At 31.9% G+C, this 16,272-nt stretch overlaps 1 protein-coding gene across 1 annotated transcript; it reads left to right on the forward strand.

Moving 5' to 3' along the window:
* Window positions 1-11,077: 11,077 nt before the first annotated feature.
* LOC107816213 (uncharacterized) lies at window positions 11,078-12,867 on the forward strand. Its single transcript, XM_016641912.2, has 2 exons — window positions 11,078-11,559; window positions 12,103-12,867. Exons 1-2 carry the CDS (start codon window positions 11,119-11,121, stop codon window positions 12,610-12,612), a joined length of 951 nt encoding a protein of 316 aa, XP_016497398.1. The 5' UTR covers window positions 11,078-11,118; the 3' UTR covers window positions 12,613-12,867.
* The last annotated feature ends 3,405 nt before the right edge of the window (window positions 12,868-16,272 follow it).

Raw genomic sequence — 16,272 nt, forward strand, 5'->3', positions numbered from 1 at the left:
CTTAGCTTGAGGGATTAAGAGTTGTGTCCTAATTGCTATGTGTTATTTGTTGAGTACGACGTATAGGTATGGTGACAAGTATCTATACGTTGGTGTCAAGCGTGCCCGTGAGTTTTATACTATGATTAATGTGACTCCGTTTCGTATTGTTCATGCTTTATATGATAATTTCTATTGAGGAATATGACTTGTGAAAGTATTATTGTTAATTGAATATGGTAGAGCGTTGACTCAAGTTGATAATTTAATTGTTAAACATGGTAGAGCGTTAGCTCAAGTTGAGAATTGAATTGTTGAACATTGTAGAGCATTGGCTCAAGGTGAGAATTGAATTGTTGAACATTGTAGAGCATTGACTCAAGTTAAGAATAGAATTATTGAACGTTATAGAGCATTGGCTCAAGTTGTGTATTGAGTTGTAAAGTAAATGTGAAAGAAGAAAGGAGAGAGAGAATCATGATATTGTCTCCCTTGCGAGGATGTTATTATTTTGATATTGTTTCTCTTGTCGGGATTTGATTGTTGTACTATTGTTCCCTTGCCGGGATTTTATTGTGATTTCATTTATTTCTTTGCCCTTATTTCTTCTGATTGTTGTTTGGGTGAGTAAGAGTGTTAAAGAACGAAGGGTGATGCCGTGTATGATTTGTGAGGAAAGAGTGTAAAGCTCGAAGGGTGATGTCGTGCCACATGATGTACCATTCCGTGTCGATTATATTGATTATATTGTGAGGATGAAAGTAAAAACACGAAGGGTGATGCCGTGCACATTTTCATTACTTGATTATATGGTGAGGATGAGAGTAAAAGCACAAAGGATGATGTCGTGCACTTGTCCTTGATTTTCCTGATTCTTGCTAATAATTGAGTTATGTTGTCCTTTCCGTTTATTTACTGATTTTCTGTTGTCACTTGATTTATTTCGATGTTATAGATTCCCTTACCCTATTTGCCTTGTGATTGTTGCTTGGGTGAGGAAGAGTGTAAAGCACGAAGAGTCATGTTGTGTATTGTTTTGGTGAAAGAGTGTTAAAGCACGAAGGGTGATGCCGTGTATTATTTTGGTGAGAGAGTGTTAAAGCACGAAGGGTGATGTCATGCACTTGTCTTTGTTTTCCTGATTTTTATTGATAACTGAGTTACAGTTTCTCTATATTAAATTGCTGGTTTCCTGCTGATACTTGTTGTACCCCGCAACATGATCTCCCCTCTCTACTTTCAATTGAAACGTGGTGATCCTCATATTTATTTGTTGTTCTTCTATTGTTATTCGATGCCCCCGCAGCATGTTACCGCCCTCCCCATACTTGATTGTATATTACTGTTCTTTTTTTTCCCGTTGTATATAGTTAAACTGCACAGGTTTATTTGATAGTCTGGTCCTAGCCTGGTCACTACTTCGCCGAGGTTAGGCTAGGCGCTTACCAGCACATAGGATCGGTTGTGCTGATACTACACTCTGCACTCTTTTGTGCAGATCCCAGTGTTATAGACTTCGGACCGTAGTGAGATTGCTGTTTCTGGTTTATCAAGCGACTCGAGGTAGTTTTGTAGGCTTTTGCAGGCCTTGGCGTCTCCTTCTGTCTACTATTGTTGTTTCTTTCATATATTTCCAGAGACAGTATTGTATTTATTTCTTTCAAACCTTATTTGTAGTACTCTTAGACCGACTGTGAAGCTGTGGCTCCAGTTCTAGGTAGTCTTGTTTAAACAATTGTATTAGATTCATATTTCAGATATTTTACTATATTTCTTCCGCTTAATGAAATTTTCACTGTTAGTTAATTTCAATAGAAATTAGAAGTCATTTGGCATGCAGTTTTTGACCAATTAGCATTCAGTTTTTAGAATCAAAATGTGAGATGGAGATAGTGTAGATTCAGACAATTTTAAAGTTATTCTAAAAAAAGAGAATGGTCATGGGCAAGTAATTTGATTCGATCAACTATCCAATAATGTTGGAAGAAAGTTAATCGATTATAAATGTACATAGGAACAATCGGAACTGATATCAAGCTATACACCAATGTATTGTGGGGATAATATTTTAAAAAATGAAGCTACTTGTGTATTACAAGCATTCGCTTTGTGTATTATTAATCATTTATTTGGTACTATATTTTTTTAACGTATGTATAACTAATATAAGTATAATAATTATACATCATATTTGGTATTATCCTATGTATAACTAATACATAACAAACTAGGGGTGTACAAAGGAAACCGATAAACCGCACCAACACGATAATCCGAGTCAAACCCAGAAAAAAAACCGACTATGGTTTGGTATTGGAAAAAAAACCCGACCATAATTGGTTTGGTTTGGTTTTAACTAAAGAAAGTTAAACCGAAACCAAACAAACCCGACATTACATATATAGAAATTTTAAATATATTTAATATATAAATATACTTATTGTGATGTAATTTATAAATTTTTATTAAAAAAATTATAGTTTTATCTTTTAAGGTATTACAAGGTTGGACTTAGAACTTTTGAATGCTCCAATAAGTTTTATAGCCATTAATATTAGTAAATTAAATAACGCTAACAAAAGCCCAAACCAAAATTAAATCAATACTAATGCTAATAAAAGACATTCAATTCAATATTACGAACGAGAATGTATTGAATATCTTTTTTTTTTTGCAATAATTTAGATAAAAATGCATAACCTATTTGTATTTTTCTTTAACGTTTAGTCATGTAATTAATACTCCCTTATTAGTCTATTTATTTTAGCATGACTTAATACTTTTAGATTATGTTTATTTTTATTATAGCTTTTTAATTAGCAATAATTATATTACAAAATTTTATTGTCTTTATTGTTGAATATTTTTGGATAATGCCATGACACATCTCATATTTTATATTATTTTCTTGAAAAATACTTTATATAGTTGTATCTTACTAGGATTAAAGAAATATTTTGAGCATACGTTATATGTTTTATTATACAAAGATTTTACCGGAAAAAAATCCGAAAAACTCGAATAACCCGAAAATCCGAGATTGAAAACCCCGAGTTTTATTGGTTTGGTTTGGTATTTAGATTTTAATAACTCGACACAATTGGTTTGGTTTGGTAATTATAAAATCCGAACCAACCCGACCTATGTACACCCCTATAACAAACCATGATATTAGCAATGCAAGGATTTTATACTTGCATAAACATGGTTAAAGACATAATTACCCCTCCAAATCCTTTGTATAATTTTTATATTGTGATCTTTTAATTAATTTTTTTCTTTAGTATTCTACTATAATCAAAATAATATCATATGTAATCCTACATTTGATTCGTTCAAAGTATAAACTGAAGTTCTTTTTATTTGTTAAAATCTACCCATTTTTTTAAATAATTGTTATGTTATATTATATGTCATAGAAATTAAATTTTTATTCTCTTTTAACTCCAATATTTCAATTAGTTTTCTATTTTAATTTTGCTCTCATGTAAAAGAAGATGAATTTAGAGAAAGTAAAGAATGCGGAGGGTAATAAAAATGTTGCAATATAAATAGTGTAAAAAGTTAAAGAATGTGAAAGGTATTTTTGTAAACAATCAATTTTTAAAAAAATTATGCAATGTTTTAGTACACCAAACCAAACAGTGATAAGAAATAGTGTCAGCATAACTAATCTCAACATTACTAATACACCCTATTCAACATTATTCTTATATTTCTTATCATAGGAACCCTAAAGGCAATAAATTGTGTGAGTTGATATTGTGAGAGGTACTATGTTGCGACAACAATAGAATATATTTTTATAATTTTAATTAAGATATTACTAAATATTTTTTTAATTATTACTCCATATAATATTACTCTATATATGTGAGGTTATAATATTTGAGTTTCTGCCAATAGTTATTCATTTATGTATATAAAGTTTATAAAGTTTTTATGGGATTACAAGAGTATTCGTATATTGTGGGGGTACTAATACTAGTACAACAAAAAAAAAAGTCGCCTACTTTGTTTCAACTTTAATTGCCAACCCATACTCCACTCCTAGGGAGAATAAATTCCAACCACGTAACTTCTTCGAGTTTGTTCACTATGTCAAAATTTTTAAAGCAAATATAGTATACTGTGTGTATTAGTTCATTGTGCTAAGTTGACTCTTAAAGCAAATGTAAAATAATATTACAGTTTTATATTATTGTTTCAATTGTATCGGATGTCCCGAGATATAAATGGTATAATATTCAAATGAGATAAATTCAAATTATATTCCAATATCATCTGAAGATGGCATTAACCGGATTCAGGATTTACACATTATTACGGGTTTAACCTTTGATAATCTTAGCATTAAACTCATTGTATTTGTAAAGTTATGTGTTATATCTGTTATTTATTGCCAATTTTATAAATTTTACGCATAAATTTTATATTCCGCATCAAAAGCATTGGTCAGTAGCGGAGCCACCTTATAGCAAAGGGTGTTAATCTACACTCATTCGTGGAAAATATACGCTTCGTAAGTAAGCAAAAAAATATTATATGCATATATATACTATATGTTGACTCTTTTCGATTTTTTTGTATGTTTAATTTTTATATATTTTGATACCCTTAATAAAAATTCTGATTTCGCCAATGACATATGAGTCCAAAACCGGTACTCTATATCTGCCTTTGCATAAAATCTTTCTCAAGGAAACTCATTATCAAATACAAATTTACACTTGTAATTTATTTTTATCCAAAAAATTTCCTTTGAAAACTTTTTAAGAAGAAAGAATTACGTATTTAATCACTTGGCACAACAGCCCAACTAAAAATGGCCTAGGTTTGAAGTCTTTATCTGATTTGGTCCAGGTTGTATATAATTTGAAAAAAATCTTATAGCTTTAGCCCATTATTAAAGACATACTTCTAGGGTTTTTTTTCTTTTCTTCTTTCTTCTTTCCTAGCATACTCAATCTCTCTTCATTCTCCCTAAAAATTACAGAATTTTTGTACACACTCGTGATAATCCTCGCATTCTATGTCAATTAGATTTCGATTTTTGAGTTAATTGACAAAGAGAGGTTAAGGAACCACAATAAAATTTGGCATATCAGTCCAAAAACTATCAGATCTGGCCTAAAACTATCAGATCTTGCCTAAAAGAGCATCTCCAGCGACCTCGTCTCATATTTTCTTATTTCTCTTAGTTTTTGTTTCATCCTTTGCTACTGGTGAAGCCCAGATTTAAATGCCAAAATCTCGCCGGAAAAATTCAACACCAGCAACCACCGAAAATTGTAATGTGGTGATGGACAAAAGGTGTTTTTTGGTGTAAATTTGTTATAAGTAGTGTTTATATGCACTTATACAATGTTGTATAAATATATATAAGTGTGTATATATGCGTACGATGTTGTATAAATTAGATATATTTTTAATGTATAAGTGTGTATATACATTGTACGTGTATAATAGACATCCATGGATGTTTGACCCTTTCTTCTTTTCTTCGTCTTTATCTTATTTTTCTGATATACATTATTAGAGGTTGTATATACAAGTTTGTTATACATCATTATATATGTAATGCACATGTGCAGTTAAATCTAAAATTAAAATTTTATATGTTCAATCTATGTATAAATCGACTTTTCTTGTTGATTTATTTGCAAAATCATGAACGTACAATAATTTTTTCAATTTTTATTTTTTATTTATGCTATTTGGAACTTGGAAAAAAAGAAAATTTAAAGTTTTCAAGTTGCATTACATATGAATTTGAATTTTTGTAGCTAGAATAGAAATATATACAAACTTGGGGAAGAAGAATAAAAAAATCACCGTATTTTTGTGCTTGAAGATCTGCAAAAAAAAAAAAACGCTTATTTTTCAAACATTGGACTATTGTTAATGGGCTACAAATTTACAAAATTATAACTGAATTATTCTGCTGCAATATATATAGGTGGATTGTATATTTGTGTTATTTTATTTTCAAATATCAAAAACAGAACCAATAATTTCAACCACCTAAATATATCTAAACAAATGGAGACAGGAAAGGAAAGTCGAACTAAAAATCTATAATAAGAGTTTGACAGGGTGATCCACACCTTGTGCATTAAACATATGTAGACTTAATAGCCAACATTGCCAGCTGAGCTCTCAACGCTTGTTTTTTTGTGAACAAATTTCATACTAGTTCTCATGCAAGCTCATTATACACGCCAAAATCGGCCACATGCAGAGGCGGAGCCAAGATTTGAAACTTATGGGTTCGAGGTTTTAATCCTTTCAAGATTTTGAGTTCTAAATTAATAATTTGTATATATTCAATAGAATTTTTAAGGCACATACATGGATGAGACCAAAACGACTGGGTTCGATCGAACCCGTACTCAACGGGCTAGCTCCGCCCCTGGCCACATGAGAGGATTGCTAAGTGATAAATATCTTCCACTTCCGACCCTGAGATTGTCGGTTCGAATCATCAGAGGAGCAAAATAGGGAGCTTTTTAGAAGGGCAAAAATAATTAATAATCAAATCGTCTACATAAAATTGTGGGCAGAGGTGGAGCTAGGATTTGAAAATATCAGCTTTAGATTTTAATCCTTTTAATTTACGGAATTCTAAATTAACGATTTATATATTTTTAATAATTTTTTTTAGACAAATACAAGGTACATATCAAAATTATTGGATTCGTTGAACCTTTAACGGATATGCTAGCTCCGCCCTTGATAGTGGAGCATATATTTAACTTTTTTGGCAGCCAACTATAGTTTACCGAGTTACACTACTCAGGGAAAATAAAATTTTAATTTGCGATAGTACTTACATTTTTTCGCTGGATATTGTGTCAGCAGTGACGTATATTGAATTTAAACGTCGTGAATTCTGAGTCTCTACTTGCTTTTGGCATGTAGGATGCAGTGGCAGAGCCATATGCTTTGTCGAAAAATTATACTGTTTCGCTCGGTATTTTTTCTTTTTTTACAATATGTATATATATTATATAATGACACCCCTTGACTTCTAGGTGAGTTTATTTCTTTATATTTTGACTCCTCTTAATGAAAATCCCGAATTCGGACGTCGAAATTCAGAAATATATTCTATTGAACCTGCATGCATATTGCTACCATATTAGTATTACGACGTGTTGACAGAATTGGTTATAACATTATTCAACTGCTAATATATTTTACTCAAAATCAAATCATAGTTTGAGCTTTGACTTTTGAGCATACACTCTTATAATTTAGTGCCTCGTCGATGACTATTATTCCAACAGGACCACCAAAGGAAAATATTTTCAACTGTAACGTTTCTGAGATTACAGGTTGTTCTTATTCTGATTCTTTGCACTCAAAGCCTCCTGAAGTAAAAAGCCCTAAAATGGTGGCTTAGCTTGATTTTAAGATAAGATCAAATTAAGGGGCATTAATGGCCTCAACTTAAGCACTAACATAATCCTAAAAGATCCTAAAAGATCTTCTTCATGCAACGGTTATTCGGGTGATGGACGAAATTATTCCACTCAGTAGTCATCACGGAAATGTGATGGAATGGATAAGAATCTCTTTACTCTTATCTAAAGTCTCCGCTCGAGTTTTAGGAATTTAGAAATTCTCATAGAGAATTCTATTAAATGAATCCTACGTAAGGTAAATCTGAATTAATCGTAAAAGTGGGTGAATAATTAAATAATTCAATCAAAGATTTAAGAGATACGTAATAAATAAAGGAAAGTAGTATAAAAGAAGTAAAAGATCAGGCTTACAAACGAAGGATAATCAGGAAGGACTTCTATGTATGATATTTCTTTGATTTTCACGCTCTTTTTTTTAATTATTATTATTATTTTTATATTTGCATGTCCAAACCTTTTCTTCTTTGCTAAGGTGACGCAAATTTTCCTTTTCTACACTTTGGATCCCAAAAACTTGTTTATGGTTTTCAATCATATGTGTTTTACTAATTAATTTCAACTGCTAAGCAAAGAAATTCAAAATAAAAGGATACCACCCACAAGAGCTTTTCTTTCTCGAACGATCTTTAACCAAAAAGGTCTTTATTACCTAACTCAATTATTAAACTGCATGGGGCATGCAACGTCCTTTGTTATTGCTAGGTAGCCAATAATGTGAATAGACATAAAATGATTGACTTTTCCTAAATTCCTAGCTGTAAATTATATATTTAGGAGCGAAAATGCCTTTAAGATAATACTATTATGAAATTTTCTGTTGGAAAGACAATTCGTTAGACTAGCAACGGTTGTACGTTCTTGTTTCCTTTTCAGCGTATAACAACAAAACAAACCTAGTATAGTTCTACAATCAGGGGCGGAGGCACAAGCCGCCCTACGGATTCGATCAAACTTAGTAACTTTTGCTCAAATAGTATGTTTGATGATTTATATTCATGAAATATGTATAAATATTAAATTCAAAATCCAGTTATTAACACTTGAAGTCATAATTCCAAAATCAAAACTCATAAAATTAAAATCCCGAATCCGTCTCTGCCTACGTGTAACCTAATGTAATACACACGTTTTGAAGAGATCACAAAAAAGGTATATATGTATGCTATTTGATTTCCTTTGATTGCGGCAACTATATAAATGGACACGTGAGTTAGGTCTACATTCCACTATTAATTTCACCGCATTCAACACGTAAATACGAAGCTTTTTCTTTATTTTGAAAAGACAACGCGACTCACAACCCAGAAATTAATTTTGAACCGCTGCTCAATTAATTTTTGTAAGTGGTGTCGAAATTTATAAAAGAATTAAATTTGCAAAAGAAAAATATACTAGTTGAGGTTTGAACCTTTGACCTCTTAGAGAAAAATCAAGTACATTACCAACACAGCAAAACACAATTTATGTCAAGTGGTGTCATTTTTTCCTAGTTATCTGTTTCCGTAGAGTATTAATATATATATATTTAGTAAAATTTTCCGACAAAGCGGTGTCGCGTGACACCGCTTCGGTAAGCATAAATCCGCCCCTGTATAGAGGACATATATTAAAACATAATATAAAAATCGATTTCGAGAAAAAACTTGACTTTTATATTGAATGATTGTTATATATGGATGCTATTATAGAGATGTTTGACTGTATTCTATGTTAACTATATGAAGAAAAAAAAGAAAAACTTTTCGTTTTTCCCCTTATCATTTTCCAAATTATAACGCCAAATAAACCAGGACATATTAAAGGAAATATTAATAATATGGGCAGTATCTATATTCCATACTAACAGTTTAGTCTGTAAAAAAAAAAAATCAGAAATATTATAATAACGCAACAGCCAATAATTGTTACACAAGTGGTAGTATAGTACAAGAATGACATTCTGGAAATTAATTTGACTTGTTTGCTCTACCAGCAACAAAAGGTTTTAGCTTAGAACAGTTGGATAAGTATACAACAACAACGACGACCCAGTATAATCCCACAAGTGGGATCTGGGGAGTGTAATATGTACGCAGACCTTATCCCTATCCCGAAGGGTAGAGTGTTTCCAGGAGACCCTCAGCTCAAAAAAGCAACAGGAGTCGATATATTAGTACCATAAAAATGCATAATAAAATACCAGCAATATAAGAGATATGAAATACAGAATACGAAATACGAAATAGATGGTTGGTATAGTACAACTAGCAGGTAAAGCCCTGCATCAATAGACGACCAATGACATTCTTAGTCTAACTCCTAACTGGCTAGTCTCACTCTATTGTGCTGTAGAAATATTCACAAGTTTCCCCTAACCTATAACCTTAATGCTCGACCTCCATAATTCCCTGTCAAGGGCCATGTCCTCAGTAATCCTGAGTCGCGCCATGTCCTGTCTGATCACCTCTCCCCAATACTTCTTAGGTTGCCCTCTACCTCTCCGCGTGTCCACTACAGTCAGTCGCTCACACCTCCTCACCGGTGCATCAATGCTCCTCCTCTGAATGTGCCCGAACCATATGAGTCTTACTTCCCGCATTTTGTCCTCCATGTGCCACGCTCTGAACAGTTGGATAAGTATAAAACAGTAAATTAAAGAGGACAGGGTGTGAGTTGCACGTGATGTCTAGGCTCCAGCACAACAGGAAAACCAGAATAACCTGTGAATTACAAAATACAGATCATCTCCAATCTCCCATGCAGCTTTTGTAACGGGATTTTGCCTTTTTGCCTTCCCAAACAGCTGGATTTATTTCTTGATCTATTATACCTTATTCTCTTTAATATATATGCTCTTTTACTTTACTTTTGGGGTTAGCTGAAGATGATCTAAATTAAAGTTTTGATTTGATGAATTTAATATTTAGGTTTTTACTATCAAACTCACTATGTTTTTGAAATCATGTTTAAATGTAATATTTTTTTTAATTTTCTTGTAATTTTTTACATATTTATACATAGCGTATGTATTGCTTAAAATATAGGGCATGCGAACCTATGGATTTTCTGTTAAATTAGGTATTTTATAGAATTATATTGATGCATAATATTATATGTTGGCCCACATGCTCCAAAAAGACTGAATGATGTACTTGGTTGAATGCTAAATTATTAGCTAGAGGAACATTGATCAATTCCAAGAAATTCTAGATCTGGCTCTACATATACCCTGAGTTTTGTTTTTTTTTTTTATCATTTTTAAATTTTTTAATTTCCTCCCAATTTAGGAGGATCTATAGTGTTTCCACACTTCCTCTCCAACGTGACTCGAATCCATGACCTAGCGATCGTGGATGGAGGTACTTTATCAACTGAGCAAACCTCACTTGTCGAGTCAAGAATATTTGGCTAAATAATAATATTACTACTTATCTTTCTTTAAGTAGCGAGTAATTAATCACTACTCCATACCTTCTTGAAGGAATATGATTGACTTTGAGAAAAAACAATAGTTCATTCTTAGTTTTCAATAGTGAAAATTATTTGGATCAAATTATTTTTTGGGGCTAAAGTGATAAATAAAAAAGATGGAAGTAGTTAATTAGGACAATAATACATTACACCCATGATCTAAAATTATAGATCCAAAACCTCTTTGTCCCTATATATAAACACTCTCAACTGTCTAACCCCTTTCATTTTTTGTTCACAAAATTCCCATCTCTCTCTCCAAATGGGAAAAGAAAAAACACTATCAAAATCAAGAACAATGACACCAAAAATGGTGGCCAATTTCCGTCGATCTCTTTCTTTTCCAAATCATCCTAACCATTCAAATAAACCCAAAAAAACCTTCCACGTCCGATCAGCTAGTCTTCCTTGTCGATCTCATCCTTTAATTTCTCAGCTCAAAGATGATTTAAACGAGCTTAAATCATGGGCTAAAAAGCCCGAAAATCGAACTTCAGCTTGGCTTTGTGATGGATTGAATCAACTCAAGATTGTTCATGAGTCTCTTGATGATCTTCTTCAGCTTCCACAAACTCGTGAATCTCTACATGGCCATTCTGATTTGGTCGAGAAGCTTCTAGATGATTTCCTTCACTTTGTTGACGTTTATGGAATTTTTCAGACATTGATTCTCACGTTCAAAGAAGAGCATTTAACTGCTCAGGTAGTTTAAACTTAAGTTTTTCAAAAAAAATTGATGTGTCTTTACTCGTTCCTGTGCATGTGAACTTGATTCTTTTTCATAAGTATACACATGAAAGTATTTTTTTATGTTTTGAGTTACGCTGTCATATGACCAAGAGGTCACAAGTTCGAGTCATGGAAACAGTTTTTTACAGAAATACGTACAGGTAAAATTGCGTACGATAGAACCTTGCAGTCCCGCCCTTTCCCGCGTATAATTTGAACCAAAATTTCCTGTCGGTGCATGACACAAATGACCTTTTTAGACTACTCTTTAAATTTTGGCCCCTACTTAGTTGAGTGAGTTAAAATTGTCTACAAAAGAAAAACAAAATCATCCAACTATTTTAAAGGCAAAATTTAGCCCACATGATTTTAGGAGATAGAATAAAGAGTAGCCTCAAAAAGGCTATAGAATTCAAATAATCGATCTTGTTCACTCTGATAGCATGTTGAATTATGTGATCGTCGTATCTAAAATGGAGTGTGTTTTTAATCTTTTAATTATATTATGTTTCAACAGGTAGCTGTAAGGCGCAAAGATGAATCCAAGATTGCTTCCTATGCAAAAGCTTTGAGAAAAATGGCTAAAGAAATGGAAAAACTTGTGTCTAACGTGCAATGTATGGGAAAATATATTGTACCACAACAATGCGTAGCAGTGCCAGATGGAGATGCAGAGCTAGCAGAAGTCATGAAAGATATAATAGAAGTGACAGAATTGGTTTCAATTGCACTTTTTAATGGACTTGGGGTATCAATGGCATTTCCAAAACCAACTTGCTCTTGGATTGGATTAGGAAAGAAAATAAAGAAAGTGAAAGAAAATGAAGGTATTGTGGAATTTATAGAAATGGGGTTGGAGAGTTTATTGTGGGGTTTGAGAAAAAAAGGTGATGAAGAAGTGAAAATGGTGTCTAAAAAAATGCATGAATTGGAAGATTGTATTTGTGGAATTGAAAGTGGTGGAGAGAAAGTGTTTAGGAGTTTACTTAATGCTAGAGTTTCATTGCTCAATGTATTCACACAATAGAGGGCGAAAGAAATGATGATACCCCGTATACAAGGCATCTCGCGTTTATGCAGTGTTCGGGGAAGGGCTGCACCTCAAGAAATGTGATGTAGACAACTTACCATAATAACCTACCATAATGCAAGCATTAGTGGCTACTTCCACTGTTCGAACCTACGACCTATATGTAAAATGGAGACAAATTTACCGTTGCTCCAAGGCTCTCTCTGATTAAATAATGATGCATAGATATATATTTTTTTCTTTAATTTTTCATCGCAGATCGTCTTTGAAATGTTACTTTTTCGGAATTCTTTGTTTTGTTTAATGGAAGAAGACAAGTTTACTGTTAAATATATACTGAAGATTCTTGTTAATTTTATAGCATTTTAAGTGAGGTAATTGAATTTACTGTTTATAATTAATCTGCATTTCTTTGAAAAAATTTTGTCGAGTTTTTTTCCTAAAGGTAATGCCAATTGTAGTTGTTTTTGTTGAATTTGACACCTTTTACGTGGGGTAATACATTGGAATAATAAGTCCATCTTAAGACAGTAATTCATGAACTTTCCAATGTCCTAGTTCCACCATATAGTTTTTCTTTATATATACTTTTATAAAAACAGTAATTACACCTTAATTCTAAACGACTTAAAAACAACTATATACACTTTATTGTCTAACATCTCTTTTGGCCATAGATTTTGATTTTTTTCTTCTCAAAAAAAATTTGAAAATATTATTTGTTCATGGAATATAATCAGCTTTTGGATGAAATATTTTCTTTCATTAATAAAACTTTAATTTTTTTCAAATAAAATGCACGTTTAAATACAACTTCTCAACTTTCAAAAATTATTTTTTAACACAATTTATATATATATATATATATATATATATATATATATATATATATATATTTTAAGTTTTAACTAAATCTATGTCCAAACGCCAGCTAAATTAAACGAGGACCGGCAATTCAGAAAGATATCTTTTTTTTTTTTTAATCCAGATCTAACTATTCGACTCAAAGCAAATGGAGAAATAGTTTTCGTCCTTAATTAGATGATAGTACCATTTTGTAAGAAATGTATAGTAGTAATTAACAGTATAAGTTATGCAAACCAAGAATTAGTTTTTTTTCCCCTATATATTTGATCGTCAATTCTTTGAATGAACTATAGACTTCTGCTTTTAAGATTTATATATATAAGTGACTATTTCCATTAATTAGTAAATTGCCCATTATTCTTAAGTCGACATTCGACATGTGAACTGGATTATTCATCTACAGCACAAAATTAATCCTCAAAAAATAGATGCAAAAATAATGAACAAAAGCAACTTGCACATGATTTGTTACGTATAATTGAGAACTACTCATTTTTTTTCATCAATTACTACAAAATAATGAACCAATCATTTCTTCATTATAATGTTAGCTTTATCTTCGCATAATGCAGTCTCATGAGGAATCAACGTGAATTGGCTCTGGTTTCTTGGTTTTACAACTTGCATTTCTCTTTTTCTTTTTTGGATTTCTCATCGTCTGCTTATTGCAGAGATCTTATATCCAAGTTAAATATAAATATAATCTGCAGATATGTCCATCCTTTGTCGGAATAAATGCCAGAAGATGCAAAGAATAATTGTTATCGTCTTAATAATTACTTTAACACGAATAATCTTGATAAGTGAGGGTTTCTCAGTTGGTAAAGCACCTCCACCCACGACCATGAGCGAAGCTAGAATCTTATAAGAATTGTCAATTGACTATCCTTTGTCGAAAAATTATATTGTATGTATAGGTAAAATATTAGATTTTACCCTTAGAAAAATTTCTGGCTTCGCCACCGCCCACGACCGTTAGGTCCTGAGTTCGGGTTACGCTGGAGGGAAAGCGTGAAAACACTATAGATCCTTCTAATTTGGGTGGGATTTTAAAAAAAAAACACTACAATAATCTTTCGTTAGGTACAAAAAAAAAAAACAGAAAAAGAAGATAGAAACATGGACTCATGTTTTTGTGTCTGGAAGAACACTGTGAGTGTCTTTTAGAAGATATTTCATGAAAAAGAAAATGAATTTTTCTAATTTTATCACATTCATATTCATTATATAAGATATTTTAGATCTGTCCTTAGTGAACAAGACCAGGTGCAATCTTTTCGGTGAGCAGTAGGTTGATTTTTCTACAATCCCAAATATTAGTGGTCGTTTTGATAAATTGAATTTATTTTAAAGTATTGAATATTTACATTGTAAGAAAATATGAAGTCCTTTAATGCATTCTTTTTTCTTTCAAAATCTACCCTTATTTCTAATGAGTAGAATATTGATTAAGCGAGAAGCTTAAGAAAGGATTGATGATTGTTTAGACAAATACACTGATAATTAACCCTATAAATATATTATTTTACGGGCTACAAAATTATCCTTTTAAAATATAAATAATACGAACTTGAGGGCGTATTTTTCTATTATTTGGCTAATTAAAGGACTATCATAAGGTCTTCGATAATTGGAGTATTTTCATATGCTCACTACCGAGCTTAATAGACTTTTTTTTTGGAACCCAGGAAAATTCGCAGTCGTTATAGTCTATGTCCTTCGGGTGAGCACTCTGTGCTGGACACTCTTTTGCGCACTAGGTAAACCCTGTATTGGCTTAATAGCTGCAAATGGACGTGGTCGAAGATTAAGCCGACCACGGCATAAGGGTGAGGAGTCGTCTTAAGAAAGATTAGTGCCGAGGTCGTGCAACGGGTGTATGAAAATAACGGTAGGATAAGTTTAGAATAGAAAGAAGGAATATTCCATTGAATATTCTTTTAGTTGTACTTTTTTAGGGTTTCTCAGGAATATCTCCTATAAATAGGAAGAGATAAAGAACAAAAAGGGGATTTTCACCTTTTAGATAAGAACATATTTGTAAGAAGTTGACTATCAAGAGTATATACGAAAGCTTGTCTTGTCGTTCCTGTTCGATTTCATTGTTTGTTCTCTTTTTCCACTCACAAGATCCAAGATCACTTTGTCTATCTTCATAGTTTATTGTCACACATTGTTGTCAGAAGAATGAATCCTCCACCTCATTTAATATTTGAGTGATAAATTCATTCTATTTACATTTATTGTCATTTGTCACATTTATTGCATGCCATTATTCTCACATTCATTGACAATTATTGAGCATATACGTGATATTTATTATTCTTGAACACGGTCCCATATCACTGATATATCTTAATCTTAGATCTAGAATTCATTATGTTTAACTAGAATTTGCCCATCATTTCTTCACCTTTCAAATAAGAACATATTTGTAAGAAGTTAACTATCAAGAGTATATACGAAAGCTTGTCTTGTCGTTCCTGTTCGATTTCATTGTTTGTTCTCTTTTTCCACTCACAAGATCCAAGATCACTTTGTCTATCTTCATAGTTTATTGTCACACATTGCTGTCAGAAGAATGAATCCTCCACCTCATTTAATATTTGAGTGATAAATTCATTCTATTTACATTTATTGTCATTTGTCACATTTATTGCATGCCATTATTCTCATATTCATTGACAATTATTGAGCATATACGTGATATTTATTATTCTTGAACACGGTCCCATATCACTGATATATCTTAATCTTAGATCTAGAATTCATTACGTTTAACTAGAATTT

This window comes from Nicotiana tabacum, chromosome 12 (genome assembly GCF_000715075.1).
Source record: "Nicotiana tabacum cultivar K326 chromosome 12, ASM71507v2, whole genome shotgun sequence".
Taxonomy (NCBI): domain Eukaryota; kingdom Viridiplantae; phylum Streptophyta; class Magnoliopsida; order Solanales; family Solanaceae; genus Nicotiana; species Nicotiana tabacum.